Below are 21,365 nucleotides of genomic sequence, written 5' to 3'. Positions count from 1 at the left end.
CGACTTAAGGAGTTAGGCCCAATGAAAATAAAACCGACCTTGGTTGGTTTTAGTGAAGAATAAGGCTCAATGTTGGGTCTTATTCTCATCAAAACCCGGAATGCACCAATTCCAACTATGAAAATCCGCCAAATACAACATTAAACCGGTTTTATGAACTAAATTCTGTTGAAAAATAGATGCAACTTAAATTCGAAAGCCCGAGCCGTAAATAAGGCTCAACAACAGCTTAGACCCGAGTCGTATTTTCTTGAATTTTTTAAATCGCCGGCTCAGGTATACATAAGAATAACCAGGTATACAGAAGAATATCCATGAATACAGGAGAATATCCAGGTATATAGGAGGATATACAGGTATAAAGGAGATTATCCAGGTATACAGAAGAACAAGTAAAAAATGATATGTATATTTTCTATCTACCCAACTGATGGAAAAGTTTTATTAATAAAATTTCTATTCAGCTCCCCACTAATGCATCCATTCATCTAGAAAAACAGAGAATTAATGTTTTTGCATTTATAAAGATATCCAACAATCCAGGTGTGAAAAGTTCTCAAGGATATGTGTTTATTTCCGAGAAATCGGTAATTGACAAATCAAAATTCCTTCGAAGCACAAACTAGCTACTTTGTAGTCCTCAATTTTCTATCGTGGATAAGAGTAATCTAGAGAGTTTTATTTAAGTTGTCTTTAAAGATAAAATTTTTACATTTTAAATATCATGACTTATCGTAACACTGAAATACTTTTAAAATAATATTCTACAAGTTTGTAATTATCTTTTATAAAAACCTTTTGAAATTTAAAAAAATAAATTGTTAAAAAGAATTTAAATTTTGTTAACAAAAAATCTGCTTTATCTACATGATCATCAGTAAAAGGAAAATTCTAAACAAGAATAGAACTGACAAAAAAAATTTCGAAAATAATTAAGTTTTTTTTTTCTCCACATCCAAAAATAGTATTACTACTATAGTAATCTTTGTTTGTCTGTCTGTCTGTCTGCTTAGATGTCTGCTCATAACTCATGAGCCCCGAGACCTATTTGCCTCAAATTTTTAATTTGTGGACTCGATTATGGAACCACAGGAACGTTCTTGGCCTATAGTTTAAAATTTGAATGGTTTGACTTGTATAGGGGAAACTGAAGACAAGGTTGGGGGGAAATTGGTTAAAAGTGAACTTAGTTTTTGCCACAAACTCAAATATTCTTATCCCTATATCTTGGCCACCCAATGTCATAGACCTTAGATATTTCAAACTATTAATTCTGTAAGATCAAATAACCTAAGTTTGAAATATCAAAGGTTTATACTGGTTGCAGAGATATAGAAATTAGAAAATTTGAGGTTGCGGCAAAAACTCAATTCCTTGGAAATTATCGAGGGATAAAAAAAATCAATTTTTCAACCCCTTCTCATTGATTGATTTTTCCAGGCATTGAGTTGGATTTACAATGTGGAGAAGATAGATTTATGTGTGAAAATCATAATCTTAATCAGGTACAATGAAACCCTTAATAACGAATACATCGGAAGAATTTATCAAATGTCGTCTTGACAATTTTTCAATGAGTTTTATACTTTATTTCGTAAATTTCAGTATTTGAGAAAATAAATGAAAAGCCATGAATATGCGGGAACAGTTTTAAAGAGTTCCATATAGTCATTTAATTAAAAAACTAAATATATGCAACATTCAATTATCAGAAAGTGAAGAATACGACATTTGATGAATTCTTTCGATGTATTCGTTATTAAGGGTTTCACTGTATAAAAATTTAAAATCTATAAATCAAAAATGTCCAGATATGGAATCAAAATAATCTGTTAACCTCCGAATAAAATTTAAAAAAGAAACGCTCTGTAGAATTCTTTTTGGTTTCACATGATAAACTTTAAGATTCATAAGATCAAGTTTTTATCTTTATGATAAAGCTCTTTCATCATATATATATAATAAACTCTTCGCTCAGATATATATGTATATATTTATATATAATAAAGCTCTTTGCTCAGATATATACATATCTATGTCTGGTTGTTTGTATACAATAAACGTCGAAACGGCTGAACCGATCAGTCCCAAATTTTGTGTGGAACCTAACGTGTTCCCAGGGAAGGTTTATGAATGATTAAAATTTAAAAATTTAAAAATTTTGAAAAGTGCCCTGGTATTGATATATTTCTATGTTTATTTATATCTTCTTAAAATAAGTCTAGAACATTTTCTATTGTTTTTTTTTTGTAATTGCTGGACACTGTGTTTTATTTTTGACATTTTGAATTTTTTTTCAAAATTTGAAATATTTTTTTCTCAAAATACAAATTTTTTTTATTCGAAATTTTTTTGTTTAAAAAATTCCCCGGGCACTTCAGGTTGTGTCAAATAAAACAAAATATGGATTAAAGAGATGGATGATTTATGGTTCTCAGCAGAAATAAAATGAAAACTTTAAACAAATATTTTTATCCAACTTCACTTTTTCAGATTTTGACAATAAATGATTTTAACAAAGAACCGAGAAGATGTGTTCCCTTGAGTTTTAGATGTGATGGAAGGTATAGTAGAAAGATATATATAACAAGGGAATCAGGGCGCTTCGCGCCCATTTTTTATTTCAACTCTTGATTGCTGCTCAATCTTTCAGCATTTTCTCTTCAATAGCACAAAAATAAAAAGTTTGCGGAATTATAATTTTTTCGTGGATTTTTAAAAAATTGCAAGAAAATTAAAAATGTTTGGAGACAATTTTTGTAATTCTGAGCATCCACAAACCTTCCACGGGGTCATGTGAGATCCCACACAAAATTTGGATCCAATCAGTTCAACCATTCGGACATTTTTCTGTCACAAACAAATAAACAGTAAGACGAGCAAAACAATGTATAGATTTCGACATGGATCACAATAAATTTGAGATATCGGAAAGTATTTCTAATCTCCTTCCTTAACTTCCTTCCTACTCATGAGTCTATCTCATTTCTGCTTTTTTAAAATTCCTAGAAGTCTTTGGATTGCAGAAAAAGGGATCCAATTCTCGAAAAATTGTTTTTCTTTTTAAAGAGAAGAAAGTTAGTTAGCATAAAATGAATAAACTTTCCACTTTTCTTATCATTACCGTTCCTCCTTTCTAGAATCTAGAATCTAGATTTAAAACATCTTTTTCCTGCTTTTTCTTCGAAATTTCTAAAGAAAAGTAAAAGTACAAACAAGAATTTGTTTTATTTTAAGAGAAAATATTTTTGCAACGATGCTAAAACTAAGTTATTGTTGATGAAAATATCAATTGATAAATTAATTGGGTTTTCACTTGTCTCTCTTCTATAGATAAAGAAAACAAGTTTTCGGACATTTTTTAATGGGAAAAAACAGAAAAAGGCAATATCTCAAAAGTCAGACACAGCCTAGCAAATTGAATATTGCAATATACAACATACGTCAGGGTTAAAAGTAATAATTGGACAAAATGTAAAAGAAAACTTAAATCAAAGATGATTTATTTAAGTTTTAATCGAAATTAAGAACATATAAAGGATGAAAATTATAATAAGAATATTTATAAAAGAAATAAATTAATTAGATGGTAAAAAGAAACTAACAAAATTATTTTCGACTGAGCATTTATTATAGAAAATATTATGAGGCAAATAGGCACGAGCCGCATGACTGGTCTAACTATATACTTCATTTGTAATGGATATTTTAGCAAAAACTTCGACAAAAGCAAACTTTTACTGATTCTCTGATAAAAATTTGCAGAATTTAATAAATTCCACAACAGTTTTGTACAAATTCATTCGCATGCAAACATTTCCAATTCTCCTTTGATTTGAAAGTTTACATGAAATAACATTTAATCTTAAAGGGATTGTCAACATAATCTAGCTTGCTCCTTTATTATTTGCCGTTGACGGTTATCATCAATAGGAACGATAAAAAGAAAACATTCAGTCTAGTTTTTTAACATACGATGAGACCTAGAACATTGTGGAATAGGTAGACGACATTAAAGCAATCTTATGTATATTTAATATTGAAATAAGCAAAAAGTTGTACTGCCAGCTTATAATTTAAATCATTTAGTGAAATGGATTTGTTCTTCATGTTCATTGGACTTTTCCAAATCATTACTTGACTCAAACAGTCGTCTTCCTATTTCACAATTATATGGGACTCGCTGTATAGTTTATGAAATTATTATTCAGGCATGACTGTCAGGACGGGTCGGATGAGTTGGATTGTGATTTTAGTTATCTTCGTGTTAACAGACAATTCAAGTAAAATATTTTTTATTTTGATACTTTACAACAAATATCGAGATAAATTTAAAGAATACAAAGTATCATCAATCAAATTTGTAAAGATGTATTTTTGACGAACTTGAGTTGGGAACTTAATATTGTCTAATCATAATCGCAGACGATTGATTTCGATATCCACTGTGGACACTTTTAATTTGAGGATCAATGCTTTATCTCATCATTTCAGATATTTCTCCCCTGATTAAACTTCCTTTAACCCCCGACTGGGTACAATTATCCTGCAGGATATCGAATGAAGATTTAGTTAATCTGAATATTAACTAAATTCTAGATCAGGCATTGATCTCGATATCCACAATACAAAAGTTTTCAGCTTTCAAAGCATTACATAACAATTTGGACGTTTGGAATTTTAAGACTCATATTTGACTTTAATGTTTATTAAGCAAACTTTTGGAATTCCAAAATGATGTTGTAAAGAATTCGTTGAAGTCTGAAGTACGGTAAAATGATGTTGTAAAGAATTCGTTGAAGTCTGAAGTACGGTAAAATGATGTTGTAAATAATTCGTTGAAGTCTGAAGTACTGTAAAATGATTATCTAAACATTGTAAACATTTATTTGATTCTTTGAGAATTGAAATCAATGGAAATCAAACCCTCCAAGAGATTCAGCAATAATTCAAAGGCTCTGTCCTGTGTAAAAAAAATTAGTGTATCACTTCATAAATGAAAATGAATGAATTTTTTTAATTAAACAAAAGTTTGAAAATCTAAGAAAGAAAAGACAAAAATTTGCAATTCTATTTAACGAATACTAAAGTTGTAAAACTATTGAAAATCTTGCTGGATTTCCTCTAATCTCTTACAAGTTTATAAATCAAAACCTAAAATCAGCATTTTATTATAGAAAAAAGTTTTAATCAAACAAATTATGCTTTTACGTTCTTTTGAAAATATAAGCGAATACACTTTGTATTGAAATAAAATCAACATTTTAATTATAAATTAGGTTTTCCTGAGTATTGTGTTCTGTTTATTTACTAGTTTTACAATATACGTCGATCCTTGGTCACATAAAATGAAACACAATTTTGTAGATTTTACAAATCTTGTAAATTGTTTTAAATTGCCACAACTTTAGCAGAAAATGCAACAGGTTAACAACAAAAATTTCTTTCGTTAACGATTTCAAATAATCAATTTTTGCCCCTCATTTATGGGAATCTTCAAAATTGCTAAATAAATGGTAAATATATATTCATGGTTTTATGCTTTGAAAATAGGAAATGGGGGTCAGCCAAAAATTAAGGCTTGGCCGGTTAAAATTTTTTTTAGAGAAGTCTTTTCATATAATGTTATGTTTTAGATAAGAATTTCGACAAAAAACCCGCTATAATACATTGAAAACTCTTAAAATGGGATTTTTCAACACGCTACTCTGACTACAATAAGATTTTGGGGAGCTGCTGGAGGATCTAAATTTTTTATATGGCTGTTAGAAGCTGAGTCGGATTTTTGAATAATTCTAAAGATGATTTTTTATCCTTTTCTCTCTGTTATTCTAACTTGAAAATAATACGTTCATCCTTTCCAAAATGTCGTCTTCATTCCTATTTAACATTTTTATCCACTAAATCACTTATACTCATATAGTTTTACACACAAGTATTTTATCCTAACGTTATCTTTATACTAAACTTCAAAATATTGCTTATTCTCTTTCAGTACAGTGGTTCTCAAAAAACATCTATTCCTTTACCTAATCTTTCAAATCACTCTAACTACCGATATAACAACCCTTATTTTCATCCTAGCTCTCATTGATTCCTAATACCAAATCTTCCAATCCCAACTTCCTCTTTAGTTCATATCCTTTCCAATTCCCAACCTTTTTTACCTACTCCCAATTGGTTCTATCTCATTCATATACCTTATTCCAAAACCAAGCCTAATCCCAATATCTTGAACATTAGTTGATAATCGTTTGGGATCCCAATAGTTTGGATTTTATGTAAAAGTTACGACACTATAAACTATTTATCTCATGCTTTATTTATGACAAATGACAATGGACAAGAAAATATGAATTTTTGAAGTATTAGAAAGAAATAAGCCTGTGCAAAAAAACCAGCCTGTGTGAATTTTTTGCGCAGTATTATGCTGCCTAGCTAAAGGGGTGTTTAGATCCCTTGAAACAAAAGTTATTAATATGTTTTCATGTTTTCACTTTTATATCTTTGTTAAGCCTAAAAGTGTTTATATTGTCAAATATTACTATCTTTAAATTTGCCCTGAATTTGGCAATCTGCAAAAAGCAGGCTAGACACAGTCGCTATAGAACCAGTAAAGAGGAAGGATTCAAGATGTAACTCTACAAAGAAGAAAAGAAATGTTCGACCCGCGTACCACCCTCGCGGTCAAAGCGAGTGCAAAGAACCCTGTATTCTTTATGTGACCAGATCTGATCAATATATTTCTTTAATTTGCAACCACATCGATTCATGAGAGAGAGAAAACATCATATTTCTGGTTAAAGATTAAGAAGTCTTTTATATATTCTACCATCTCAAGCTACCCTCCCCAACTCAACTTCCCAATACTTCCTCGCCAATTCATATCTCTTTTTCTGATACAAATTTTTTTATATATTTAGATTATCCCTAAACCCCTGTGCTTTTAATGTTCTTTTCCTATAAAATATATGTTTTTCTTTCCAAAAAGCTCGCTTTAACAAAGACGACATCTGAATATATTCAAGGATAAATATATGAACGGGAAAAGTAATTATAAATTGAAATCGTTATAAATCAATGCTAGCTACAATTTATACAATGTTTGTAAATGAAAAGATTATCAGAATATATTCATGTTGTCCATTCTCACCATGAAACACAAGACAAATGCATTTTAAGTGGAGTATTGTGACAAAAACCAGTTAGTCCCACCCCCCCCTATTTGATATCCCATGTGGTGGTCATTTTCTCTCCTCCGCGGAGGGATCAAGTATTTGTTCTCAAATTCAAAAGTACCAACATTGGATATCGAGATCATTCGTCCAAGGTTAATGATACTCGATACAGAAGTTTTGACCTTGGATCTAGTTGTACCCAACTGTATACAGTTTAGTTAGCTCACTTAACAGTCTACTAAAGTAACTTTTCTTTCACAACAAAGTTTAGCTTCTGGAAGTTTATATCAAATAATAAAAGTTTAAATAACGGATTTATTCTTCATGAATATTTACTAAAACTAAAAAGTAAAGATATGGAGGAAAAAAGTAGTATTTTATATTTACTTTTCTCTGTACACGTAGCGTGAATTAACGGTATCAATGCATACTCTTCTCCTAAACATCATTTTAGAGCTGTGATTTGTTTACATTTCTCCTAAACATCATTTTATACCTGTGATTTCTTTACATTTCTAGTAACAATCATTTTACAACTGTGGTTTGTTTACATTTCTTCTAGCAATCATTTTATAGCTGTGGTTTGTTTACATTTCTCCTAGCAATCATTTTATAACTGTGGTTTGTAACATTTCTCCTAACATTCATTTTATAGCTGTGATTTGTTTACATTTCTCCTAACAATCATTTTATAGATGTGATTTGTTTACATTTCTAGTAACAATCATTTTACAACTGTGGTTTGTTTACATTTCTCCTAGCAATCATTTTATAACTGTGGTTTGTAACATTTCTCCTAACATTCATTTTACAACTGTGTTTTGTTTACATTTCTACTAGCAATCATTTTATAACTGTGGTTTGTAACATTTCTCCTAACATTCATTTTATAGCTGTGATTTGTTTACATTTCTCCTAACAATCATTTTATAGCTGTGGTTTGTTTACATTTCTAGTAACAATCATTTTAGAGCTGTGGTTTGTTTAAATTTCTCCTAAACATCATTTTATAGTTGTGGTTTGTTACATTTCTCCTAACAATCATTTTATAGCTGTGGTTTGTTTACATTTCTCCCTCCCAACAATCATTTTATACCTGTTGTTTGTTTACATTTCTCCTAAACATTATTTTATAGTTGTGGTTTGTTACACTTTTCCTAACAATCATTTTATAGCTGTGGTTTGTTTACATTTCTACTAAACATCATTTTATAGCTATGGTTTTTACATTTTTCCTAACAACCATTATATAGCTGTAGTTTGTGTACATTTTTCTTAACAATCTTTTATAGCTACAGTTTGTTTACTTTTCTCCTAACAATCATTTTATAGCTGTGGTTTGTTTACATTTCTCCTAACAATAATTTTATAGCTGTGGTTTGTTTACATTTCTCTAACAATCATTTTATAACTGTGGTTTGTTTACATTTCTCCTAACAATCATTTTATACCTGTGGTTTGTTTACATTTCTCCTAACTGTGGTTTGTTTACATTTCTCCTAACAATAATTTTATAGCTGTGGTTTGTTTACATTTCTCTAACAATCATTTTATAACTGTGGTTTGTTTACATTTCTCCTAACAATCATTTTATAGCTGTGGTTTGTTTACATTTCTCCTAACAATAGTTTTATATCTGTGGCTTGTTTACATTTCTCCTAACAATCTTTTATAGCTACAGTTTGTTTACATTTCTCTTAACAATCATCTTGTAGTTGTTGTTTGTTTACATTTCTCCTAACAATCATTTTTTAGTTGTGGTTTGTTTACATTTCTCCTAACAGTCATTTTATAACTGTGGTTTGTTTACATTTCTCCTAACAATCATTTTACAGCTGTGGTTTGTTTACATTTATCCAAACAATAATTTTATAGCTGTGGTTTGTTTACATTTCTCCTAACAATAATTTTATAGCTGTGGTTTGTTTACATTTCTCCTAACAATAATTTTATAGCTGTGGTTTGTTTACATTTCTCCCTCCCAACAATCATTTTATACCTGTGGTTTGTTTACATTTCTCCTAAACATCATTTTATAGTTGTGGTTTGTTACATTTCTCCTAACAATCATTTTATAGCTGTGGTTTGTTTAAATTTCTACTAACAATCATTTTATAGTTATGGTTTGTTTACATTTTTCCTAACAACCATTATATAGCTGTAGTTTCTAACAATCTTTTATAGCTACAGTTTGTTTACATTTCTCTTAACAATCATCTTATAGTTGTTGTTTGTTTACATTTCTCCTAACAATCATTTTATTGTTGTGGTTTGTTTACATTTCTCCATTGTTGTGGTTTGTTTACATTTCTTTTGCTAACATTTCCTGTTTTCTGGTGTTATGTACAATGTACATTCGTCCAATCTGTAGAAGCCTATTTTAGCTGAAACACGTTAAGTTGGAGTTATTTTATCAATCTAATTTAATCTAACTAAACCCATTTTGTTGTTTGCAGGATTCTACTGCAAGATTCAAGATTCTAATTCAAATCAATTTCAGTTCAAGTTAAGAAAAGAAAATAAAACCATTAATATCTTCGAGAATAAGTCTTTCTATTGTAAAATGAAAACCTTTGGTTTGTTAAAGAATAAATAATATTATTATTAAATTATATTTTCTATTCAGATGTTATGTTGGAAGCGACAATAATTTTGTAGTAACTGATTGTATTCATTCAGACTTAAGTAATAGGTATACTAACACATTCTTATACGTCTTATTCGCTTTTTACTTCTAAAATTTAGAAACCAAAAAAACATATTTAAATTACAAACTATTGAATATTGCTGCAAAAATGCATGAAAGTTTCAGTTTGAAATTCCGTTTTATAAGTTCTGAAAAGTATGCAAATTCAGTTTATCAATGTATAGGATGTGAGAAATCATTCCTTGAATGTATAGAATAAATTTTCCTCGATACTTTTCTACACTGATATTTGTTTAGGGTCTCTGATATTGATATATTCTATAAAATATACTACATGATATTTGTTTAGGGTCTCTGATATGGATATATTCTATAAAATATACTACATTATATTTGTTTAGGGTCTCTGATATGGATATATTCAATAAAATATACTACATGATATTTGTTTAGGGTCTCTGATATAGATATATTCTATAAAATATACTACATGATATTTGTTTAGGGTCTCTGATATGGTTATATTCTATAAAATATACTACGTGATATTTGTTTAGGGTCTCTGATATAGATATACTCTATAAAATATACTACATGATATTTGTTTAGGGTCTCTGGTATTGATATATTATATAAAATGACGGGAGGATTTTTGGTAATGTCAATTTGGTAATGACAATTTGGTAGTGATAATTTGGTAATGACAATTTGGTAAGGTGACAATTTAGTAACGACAATTTGGTAAGCTCACAAAAGTGACAATTTGGTAATGACAAATTGGTAACTACAAAGAAGTGACAATTTGGTAATGACAAATTGGTAACGTCATAAAAGTGACAATTTGGTAATGACAATTTGGTAAGCTCACAAAAGTGACAATTTGGTAATGACAATATGGTAACTACAAAAAAGTGACAATTTGGTAATAACATTTTGGTAACTACAAAAAAGTGACAATTTGTTGATAAAAGTTAAATTTAATTCAATTTAATGTTTAATAATTCGCTGTTTATGCTGTTTCTCACTTTATTTAGGGTTAGGTTAGGTTAAGACAATTTCTGGGCCGAGCGCTGCGGCTAGGATGGGCTAGGGGCCGAGTGCTGCAGCCTATTAAATGTTAAATAATGTGCTGTCTCTCTCAATATTTTGGGTTAGGTTAGGTTAGGTTAAGACAATTTATGGGCCGAGAGCTGCGGCTAGGGTGGGCTAGGTGGCCGAGTGCTGCGGGCTATTAAATGTTAAATAATGTGCTGTTTTTCACATTTTTTTTGGGTTAGGTTAGGTAAAGACAATTTCTGGGCCGAGCGCTGCGGCTGGGATGGGCTAGGGGCCAAGCACTGCATCCTCTTAAATGTTAAATGTTGATTACAAAAGGGACAGTTTGGCAACTACATATAAAAAGTAACATTAATAACTTCCTAACATTGACATGCATAAAGTCCGTTCTTGTTGTAGTATTTAAATCCTTCTGAATCTTGTAACATTTCCCCTAGAAAGGGTGATGAATAAGTAATTCATGATCCAAGTCTATTCTTCTTGCAGTATATGACACAAGTGCAGGTTGAAACGTTGTTTTTAGAAAATATTGCGAATTTTACAATTATTTTTGGCGCATTTCTTTTGTGCAGAAATAAAAGATTCCTAGAATCAATTATCTTCAATTGAATATAAAACTAAAAATTAAACAATTTTACATAATGGCACTTTTATTTCGTTTACCAAATTGTCACTTTTATGACATTACCAAATTTGTATTACCAAATTGTCACTTTTTTGTTGTTACTAATTTGTCATTACCAAATTGTCACTTTTGTGAGCTTACCAAATTGTCACTTTTTGTGAGCTTACCAAATTGTTACTTTTGTGAGCTTACCAAATTGTCATTACCAAATTGTCACTTTTTTGTTGTTACCCAATTGTCATTACCAAATTGTCACTTTTGTGAGCTTACCAAATTGTCATTACCAAATTGTCGTTACCAAATTGTCACCTTACCAAATTGTCATTACCAAATTGTCATTACCAAATTGTCATTACCAAATTGACATTACCAAAAATCCGCCCATCATATAAAATATACTAAATGATATTTGTTTAGGGTCTCTGATATAGATATATTCTATACAATATACTACATGATATTTGTTTAGGGTCTCTGATATGGATATATTCAATAAAATATACTAAATGATATTTGTTTAGGGTCTCTGATATAGATATATTCAATAAAATATACTACATGATATTTGTTTAGGGTCTCTGATATAGATATATTCTATAAATATACTACATGATATTTTTTAGGACTCTCTGATATAGATATATTCTATACAATATACTACATGATATTTGTTTAGGGTCTCTGATATAGATATATTCTATAAAATATACTACATGGCTGCATCGTAAGTATTTATTCAGTAAACTCCCATAAGGTTTGATTATTTTGTTTAATAAAATAATTTGCTCGTTTGTTTGGATTTTAGGGTTGAAATCATTTATGTTAAAAATTTAACTCCTTCTATTGAAGAGCTTTTAAGAAGATTAAAGATATCGTGAATTTCTCTTACAATTTTTTTTTCTGATACGTGTGCGTTGAATTAACACTAGAGGAGCTACGAGGTCACAACTTCACATCAGTAATGTTTCACGACATTGTCCTTCTCCTTCTTTATAGTTCGCAGTGCGAGACTTTACAAGATATATATATATATATATATATAACTCTTGTCATTATAATATATTTTTTAGCCTGTCTGTATCGGAAAGCATGGAATGGGCCTGCTCTAAGGAATATTAAAATTTTCAAAAAGATATAATAAAACTTTTTCATTGTTTATTGAACTGCTTATTCTTTTAGAAATAGTCTTCATCATTCAAACTTGGAAAAAAAGAAAAATATTTTCATTTTTTATCAATTTAGAACAATGTTCAAGAGGCGGCATAAAAGGGGGGTAGGGGGGACGTCCTCCACCCTGGAAAACTGAGGAGACGTGCTCCCCCCCCCCCTCTTGGAAAAATTAGAAGACACACATAGCCCTTTGATTTTGATTTTTAAGAATAGATTCAAAAAAATTTAATTAATCAATTATATATTACCTTCCTCCTGGAAAATATCACATTCCGCCCCTGCAATATTCTAAAAGATCTAAAACAATCTAAAAACTTTAATTTTTTCATTATCAATAACAAAAGTTATTCTAAATCTTCATCGACTTGCCCCCCCCCCCAAAAAAAAAGTTTTATTAATTAAACTTTTAAAAAGTAGTTTCAAAGTATTTTTGCCCCACACTGTTTTAGATCTAGAAGTTGGTGTGGTTTCAGAAGGATACAAAATGGTTTCAGAAGGATACAAAATGTTTCATAAAATCGGTTCTATTTTTCCTCAATGATTTTATATTGGAAGTAATAAAGAAAAATGTAAGAACTGGAAAATAATGAAAATTATCTCCCCGATACTGCTCTTGTTAAAACTCCTGGTAATGCATCCGATTTATTACAACTCTTATCTTAATGAAGAAAGAAAATGTAACCGTTGATGGAGACGAAAAGTACTTCATTTCCTTTTAAAGTTTAATGCTTTAATTCCCTTAAGGTATTTGAGAATATATAACATCATACATAAAGAAACCTGACATGTAACATCTTCTAAGAAACTTACATAATACATTGAAAACCATTAGTTCAAAAACGAAGTTTTACCAAGTCGAAACTTTGTAAATCCTTTTATTGAAAATCTAGAATTTTATTCTAAAGAATGTAGAATTCTCTTTAAAGTATTTAAAATTCTTTTGTTTGAAAAACTACTATTGTTTCTTAAGAACTGCCATATCAATAATTTAGGAATAAAGAAAGGATAAAATAGAATAATATTCAAGGAAGATGGAGTTTTTAGAATCTAGGATTATATTTGGAGAATTTTAGACTCTTTATGAAGGATTCAGCATTCTTCATAAATAATAAAAGATTTTCTTTATTCTATTTTGAAAATAAATGAATCTAGCTATAATAAAAATCAAAGAGTTTTTGTTAAAAATTAAGGGCTCTATGTTAAAAATCAAGAATTTGGCATTTAATAAAGAAAATAATGATTAAAGAAGAACAGAGAATCGTTTTTTAAAAATCTAGGATTACATTCGAAAAACCTATTGTATAGTTAGATTTTTTTGAATTCTTTTCAAAGATTAAAAATTTTCTACCCAGAATATAGAACTCTTTCTGGAACAACGCGTGCTTTGTTCGACTTACAAAATTTGGATTTTATTATTGAAATGTCAGTTTCTGAAGCACTTGCAGGATTTAAGCTTTAGATATAAACAATCATGTGTTAAATTCGAAACTTAATTATTACTTTGAGAAAATTGTATAAACTTGTCCAGTTTATCTATTCCAACGGAACAGTGATGAGAGCTTGTGAAAAGACGTACACAGGTTGTATCAAGGGTGTAATTCAAGGAAAGTTAATTGCGGTCGTTTATACTCTAAGTACATATTGAAACCAGTTCTCTTTGGGCGGAATTTGTAAACAAGAATAGATGCATCAGTGTTCGTTTAGTATCCGAGGAGGTTAAAAGCATTAAATTTGATAACTTTGATAATTCACATTATAGTTTCTTATGACCAGAATATTTCATTGATTTTTTTTATGTGAAAGATGGATCCCATGTCAGGCTGTAACATCCGTCGTGTGTTTACATTATCGCTCAGAGACAGTACACTGCAGTACAAAAGATGCGTACACATCTGAAATAACTTTCCTTGCATTACATCCTTGGGTTGTATAGACTTTTCTGTTAACAAAGAAAATGAATCTTTGTCACAAACTCTAATTTGCTAAGCACTATATGTTTGCAACCATATGTCATAGACCTTAGATATTATAAAGTTTGAATTCTGTTAGATAAAAAATCTCAATTTAAAAAGTTTACACCACCAGGTTGCAAAAAATAGGGATAACAAATTTGAATTTGAGCGTTTAAATGTTAACTTTAAAGTTACCATTTGTTAAACTCTTTTTTTTGCGAATTTTTCTGTGTGCATTGTGCATTTAAAGAAATGAAAATGTCACCATCTTTCCTTTTCCATAAACCTTCCCTTATTTAACAAATTTGGGCCCGAACGTTTAAACCGTTTTGACGTTTATTAAATACTGCCAGAAAGACAGACACCAAGAAAAGCAAAGTTTATATTTAGATGCTTCAATTTCATTACAGTTTTTAAAGAATATTATTTTCTTTAATCAGGAGGAGAAAAGTTTTCAATCTGCCATTGGACTTCAATCGAAGGTAAATTTTTAATTTTTTATTCTGACAATAGTTTATTTTTTATTCTGACAATAGTTTTTTTTTTATATTTTATTCTGACAATAGTTTATTTTTTATTCTGAAAATAGTTTATTTTTTATTCGGACAATAGTTTATTTTTTATTCTGACCATAGATTACTTTTTATTCTGACAATAGTTTATTTTTTATTCTGACAATAGTTTATTTTTTTATTCTGACAATAGTTTATTTTTTATTCTGACAATAGTTTATTTTTTATCCTGACAATAGTTTACTTTTTATTCTGACAATAGTTTATTTTTTATTTTTTATTCTGACAATAGTTTATTTTTTATTCTGACAATAGTTTACTTTTTATTCTGACAATAGTTTACTTTTTATTCTGACAATAGTTTTCTTTTTATTCTGACAATACTTTATTTGTTTTAAAAAAATTCAAGAGTAAAGTTAAAGTTTGGTTTAATGAAAACAACACAAAATTCAGAATTGAGAATCGTAATTTATAAAAAAAACTAGAACAGAGCATCTTGGATAAAATCTGGCCTTCGTTATCTAGCACCAGCTGATCAAAATAAGTGCTCTCAAGTCTCTGGTGCATTCCTCAAATACAGATTCACTTTAAAAAGTAGCACATTCCATTTAGAAATTTCGAATCAATCCATTCTTAAAAAGTTTTCTTGTAACTATATTTTTCTAAAATATTGTATATTTTCAGGTTCTCCGTTGAAATGTATGTGCTCAAAACAGCTCTGTAATTCGTCTCCTATATGTAAACATTTGTTTATTGTTTACTTGCTTTTCTCAATTAACATCTTTATTAAGCAAATAGAACCTTAAAATTTCAGATTTTTGGGACATTTTGGTTATTTAGATATGCAAATATTTATATTTGCAAATATTTATATTTGCAAATATTTAGATATGCAAATATTTAGATATGCAAATATTTAAATATCCAAATGAATGCATTTGTAGTAATTTTTCTATCCAATAATGGAATAATTAATTCTATCTGAAAATGTTCAAATCTTAAAACTATAACTCTTGCTCATTAAAACTTTGATATTACTTCCATATCTATTTATATTGTAAATTGAAAATCAATTAAAAAAATTCAATAGCAAATTTTGGCCGAGTGTACTATCATACTATGTATTTAATTTAATTTTACATCATCAAACCTTTGCAGATTAGATTACTGTATATACTTGTTTATTGCAAAATAATTTTTATCTTTATCCTTAAGTAACAAAATCGAACTCACTGATTATTTAAAAGTTTAAATGTGTGTTTTTTATCATACAATGAATGAAAAATTAATGAAATAAAAACAAACCATGGATAATTTTTATACGGAAATATTATTTCTTCCTGTTCAAATAACAAAAGAATATAGCTAGATAATACAGCTGTTTAAATGCTATATACTGAAATACATAACGATGTGAGACCATACAAAATTCAGATAAAGGGGTTGGAGGAAATCAAAATCCCTAGAGATTAATACTAAAGATTAGAAACATTAGAGCAAGATGGATAAATTAATACAATGTTAAAATGATTGGTCTACCTCGTCCAGCACTTTTTCAGAACGTAATCTCTCCGGTCTTCACTTCGGGATATTTTGACTTCATGAGACTCATTTAATTTCGGTTCGATCTGTTTTCCCATCTTAGCTTTTCTGATATCTCGTTTTTAGCTTTTGAGGTTGTCAAAACTTGACTGAAAAACATGCATTTAGAGTTGTATTTAATCCTTCATTTTATTAATTTAAACTCAAAAGAATTGAGTCTTTGCCACAAACTAAAATCTTCTAATCCCTATATATCTGCAATCTGATAGTGATATGATTTTTGATATTTCAAACTTAGATTATTTGATCTAATTAATTTCATAGTTTGAAACATCTAAGCTTTATGACGTTCGGTTGCAAAGATAAAGGGCTTAGAAGTTCAATTCCTTTACCTTCTTTTAAAAATTTTATGATAACTTGTTTTTTTTGATATTTAGTAGGATAAAAAAGATGTTAGAGAACCGATGAAGATATATTATAAATGGAAAGATATAAATAATTGATGAAAGACGAGATAGAAGTAATTGGTTTGTTATATGGGCACAGTGGGACTATACCTCAACTCAACACACCAAGGAAAATAATTGTTAAATTCTAAAACAGTCGTGGGAGATTAAAACTTATTATATCATAACATCAAGTAAGTTAAACAAAGAACATTTGTATGTAAAATCATCACTCACTGTCACAACATAATTATCTTTTTTGCGTATCTTATAGATCAGATTTTCTCTCTTCACAAATTGTTGGCTCATTGTCATTCCATTGTATCCCCCCCCCCAGCAATAAAGTACACTTTCTGCATACAGTTCGTATAAGAGGGGTTTCTGGTGTATCTTCCTTACTACGGAGCTAGATTCTCTGAATTACAGGATAATTTTGTGTTGAGCTTTTACTATTAAATTTTAATAATACAGAACAGGACCAAAGGTTCTGAACAAATGGGTGTAACTCTAGTTTTCCTGTCCAAATATGTTTGCTTAATGGGGACCAGAATTGTTAATAGTTAGAAGTAGAGGAAGTTTGAAATATTAAAGGTTTACACCATATGGTTGCAGAGATTTAGGAATAGGAAAATTAGATTTTAGACGTGTTTTTAGTTTCTTTCAATTTAGATTGATAATAGAAAAGATAACGAATAAATTTTACTGTAATTCAATTTTTTGTTGCTCTCTTTATGTACAAAGTTAACGGGATGAGTGGAATTTACACTCCGTCCCCCTGCTCTACCCTTCTTTAACTTTTGAACAATTAACAACGCGAGGGGTTTCAAAATTGGATGGTTTACACTAAAAAGGTACAAGACATCTTGTTTTATTTTAATAGAAGCCCAACTGTTTATATACATATAGAGGTACATTTGATTCTAAACTCTACCAAGTTTCTATTTGCAAAAATAAAATATAAAGCGTCTGATTTATCTTGCATGTTAAGTGATTGTTGTGTATAATAGTTGTAATTGAATATATTAATGATTTATCTGCAATATTTCTTAAAACCGCAAAATTGCGTAAACATATATGGCTGCTCTAAATTCTGTTCATATTCCAAGATTTGAGTGGTTCCTTATCTCCCCAATCAACTCTCTTGAGCCTAGAATTCTTCTCTTCTCCTTGAGACTGTGGTTTAACACTACGCCTCCAACCAGTCATCTCAGCAGTATATTGTCCCAGTCCTCGTCTACCATAATTCTTCTCTTTGTGTCCTGTAGTTCCTAGAGTATCTTCAGTTCTAGAAGAGTTTATATTCTCTTTGTCTAACTCCGCGTCCAGGAACCCGCGAGAATAATTACGGCTTGTTCTACCTTTCCCAGTCTTCTCTTTTTCATGAATATTTGTAGAACATGGTTCCTCGGATTCATAAACCTTCACCGATCCTGCACCTTGCTGTTCCCCTGTCCTCCGAATCTTTGACTAAATTGAAATATGAAAATTATATTAATATGGAATTCATTTGCTTTAATTATTTAATTATAAAAGTGTACTAAGTGTACCTGAGGAGGACGAATTTGTGGGGAGCTAGGATTTATCTTAACTAAAGCGTGTAAAGCTCGTTTTCCAGGTGTACTGTCCCAAAACTGATTCCGAGATATATCTTCTAGTCTATATAATACGAAGTGATTAAAAAATCAAAATTAACTTTTACTTTATAAAAACAAATTAAAATCACAACTATGTATATTGTATATTGTATACCTCTCTGATGGTTTAAATAAAGGTTCCTTGACATGAACAGGATGAAGTGTTGGAACATTAGAAGTCCTGGTATGTTCCATCTCTCTTCTAAGAATATTAAAGCATCCTGCTGTCTTGCCGAACCAACCTTTATCCGACCTAAATTCATAAACTATTATTTCTAAAGTGAACACGTAAGCTTATTTAAATCAAAATATTTATTTAAACTCTGAATATCTGACCTGATATGGCTTAGAACCTGTTGAGAAGAAACCTTTGTGAGGGTTAGTACTAGTTTACACTTCTTAGTAACTATTTGAGTCTCCTCCTCCGAAAGAGTTAGCTCTTGAGCCTCTTGAAGCGGGTTCAATCCATTATCTGTGATCCATGGATCCGCCAGGATTCCTTCAACATCTATTCTCTTCTCAGGGTTTACTCTCAGCATCTTCTGTAGCAATATTTTAAGTTCTAGCGAGCAATGTGAGAGCTTCAGCCTGTGTCTACTACCTAAACCTAGCTTTATGATTTTGACCAGAGCTGAAATATGACCCTTTACTCCAGGGTTAACATCAAAAGGAAGCTGAGCTGTCAACATACAATAAAGAATTATACCAGCGGACCAAACATCAATCTACAATAATATTCTTATTTAGATAAAATATATGGATTACCATAAGAGTGGAATATAAACATTCCATTTGGATAATCAAACTATTGAGCCTAAATTAATCTTCTGAACTTAAATATTAAAATGTTGTTTTATAGAAATTGTTCAAACCTTTTGGTCATAAACAGCCTTATCGAATAGCTCCGGAGCAGCATACTCAGGGGATCCACAGTAAGTATTTAGCTTGTTTTCTAGACTCCAGAAGTTGCTAAGACCAAAATCAGCTATCACCAGATTAGATAGATCCTTACTCAGGAGGAGGTTTTCCAACTTAAGATCTCTGTGCACTATGCCCTTAAGATATTTATTTGTATGCACATTGCACAATTAACAAAAATTACAAAATTTTCTCAAAAAAATGCTTCATCCCGACATTAAAACATTTTTTGCATTTAAAATAGGTAAATTATCTTTCTTGGATAATATATATACAAAGTATTTATACTTACATAAATGTAAATACAATTTCCTTTTTAGAATTTTTTGTAAAGTTCATTCGAACTGTATTCATGGATCCTTTTAAACTATTTATAGAGATAGGACTAGATGAGATTCAATTTAAAAAGATCCAGGAATTCATACCTTTCCATGAATGTAGCCTAAACCAGTGATTAGCTGACCGAAGAATCTCCTTGCAGTATTTTCATCAATTTTCCCATTATTCTGTATCATATCACATAGGGATCCTCCTGGTAAATATTCCATAATAAGGCAATAGAATCCCTCACACCGAGCAACCTCGAACAATCTCACTACGTTGGTGTGTGTTAGAGTTGAGAGTATTTTAGCTTCTCTCTCCAGGTTTCTAGAAACATAAGGATCTTTTATTGTCGAAAGGTTGATAATCTTTATTGCTACATTTTTCTCCAAAACTCTGTGCCGAGCAATCTTCACCTTCGAGAAGGAACCTTCCCCAATGGTCAACGATGATACCTCATAATTTCCGATTGCGGCTAACCTCTGATTGGCAGCCATGCCGGCTAGAATGGTGTGAACTAATTTAGTTTGGTGTATTTTTCAAATTGTTTTCGCGGATTTTCTCTTTTCTATCTAAAGGTTTTATCAAACTCAGAAACTGAAAAAATGACTCTCCTTTACTCAACACTGAAAAATAATAAATTTTCAGTTTTTAAATTTTGAAAAGAAAACTAGAAATGATACAGTCGTTCAAGATAATTGTATTGTGTATCCCACAAACCCCGAAAAAAGATATTAGAAAAAAATTAATTATATAAAAAATTGGGAATAAACTTTTTCTATATCAATGTTAACATTAGATCATTCAAGAATCGATTTATCTTGCTTAGAAATAGTTTTATTTCCACTCTCGTCAGCAAAAAGAAAAAATAAGATTGGAATTGCAATCATGTGAAGTATCACTTTGTAAAGGCGAAAATAAATTGAAAAAAATTTCGTTATCGAGTGTTTACATTTTCGATATTGAACGAGGAATATCAAAAATAGCCTGGAAACAAAAATACTGACTCTAAAACAAGGAATGGATGAAAGATTTACAAGAATAAACGGAATGTATGTAAATCTTTACTGAAAATACTTTTTCCGATAGTATAAATATAAATATTATTCACATGTTTTAAAGTGTAATTATAAAGCAAAATATGGTGCATTGCATGCAGAATAGTGATCAGCGAAGAAAGCAAGACTAGGTAAATTTTATTATAAAATTTTGCATAGAATCAGAAAAGGAATGAAGGTTGAAGGTTGAAGTAAGAACAATGTATATCTAGACCTGGGGGTATTGTGTTGACCGGAAGATAGTCAGTAATCCCCCGCAGGTCACACCAACACCATACAGTGTTTATAGTATAGATGCTATCATGC

General features: G+C 29.9%; 2 protein-coding genes across 4 annotated transcripts in view; one reads left to right on the top strand and one right to left on the bottom strand.

The window, feature by feature from the left end:
* Positions 1-16,559, top strand: part of LOC111695012 (very low-density lipoprotein receptor) — a 17,139-nt gene extending 580 nt beyond the window's left edge. Inside the window, exons 2-11 of the mRNA XM_023464141.1 lie at positions 1,441-1,505; positions 2,494-2,564; positions 4,212-4,283; positions 9,805-9,870; positions 10,383-10,419; positions 12,220-12,230; positions 12,577-12,616; positions 14,205-14,256; positions 15,069-15,110; positions 15,825-16,559. Of these exons, the coding sequence (XP_023319909.1) occupies positions 1,441-1,505; positions 2,494-2,564; positions 4,212-4,283; positions 9,805-9,870; positions 10,383-10,419; positions 12,220-12,230; positions 12,577-12,616; positions 14,205-14,256; positions 15,069-15,110; positions 15,825-15,946 (578 nt within the window). The 3' untranslated portion in view covers positions 15,947-16,559. The remainder of the gene's footprint in view (positions 1-1,440; positions 1,506-2,493; positions 2,565-4,211; positions 4,284-9,804; positions 9,871-10,382; positions 10,420-12,219; positions 12,231-12,576; positions 12,617-14,204; positions 14,257-15,068; positions 15,111-15,824) is intronic.
* A 1,525-nt stretch (positions 16,560-18,084) lies between these two features.
* LOC111695028 (CBL-interacting serine/threonine-protein kinase 11) lies at positions 18,085-21,365 on the bottom strand. Of its 3 annotated transcripts, none has more exons than XM_023464168.1 (7): positions 21,274-21,365; positions 20,106-20,328; positions 19,635-19,817; positions 19,099-19,487; positions 18,878-19,015; positions 18,676-18,784; positions 18,085-18,595 (listed from the first exon to the last, which is right to left on the bottom strand). In XM_023464168.1, exons 2-7 carry the CDS (start codon positions 20,226-20,228, stop codon positions 18,212-18,214), a joined length of 1,326 nt encoding a protein of 441 aa, XP_023319936.1. In that variant the 5' UTR covers positions 20,229-20,328; positions 21,274-21,365; the 3' UTR covers positions 18,085-18,211. The 3 variants fall into 3 exon arrangements, with proteins under 3 accessions (XP_023319936.1, XP_023319935.1, XP_023319934.1); XM_023464167.1 differs by lacking the exon at positions 21,274-21,365 and adding an exon at positions 20,457-20,528; XM_023464166.1 differs by lacking the exon at positions 21,274-21,365 and having other exon boundaries at positions 20,106-20,540.

Source organism: Eurytemora carolleeae, unplaced genomic scaffold (genome assembly GCF_000591075.1).
Source record: "Eurytemora carolleeae unplaced genomic scaffold, Eaff_2.0 scaffold147, whole genome shotgun sequence".
NCBI lineage: Eukaryota > Metazoa > Arthropoda > Copepoda > Calanoida > Temoridae > Eurytemora > Eurytemora carolleeae.
Note: the sequence above shows the minus strand (reverse complement) of the source record. Positions and strands in the feature narration are given on the sequence as shown.

Coding starts and splice junctions, on each gene's coding strand:
- LOC111695028 (XM_023464166.1), bottom strand. CDS start 20,498: ATGGCTGCCAATCAGAGGTTAGCCGCAATCGGAAATTATGAGGTATCA. Junction 19,488..19,634: donor AGGCTGTTTATGACCAAAAG/GTTTGAACAATT, acceptor ATATTATTGTAG/ATTGATGTTTGGTCCGCTGG. Junction 18,785..18,877: donor TTATTTAAACCATCAGAGAG/GTATACAATATA, acceptor CGTATTATATAG/ACTAGAAGATATATCTCGGA.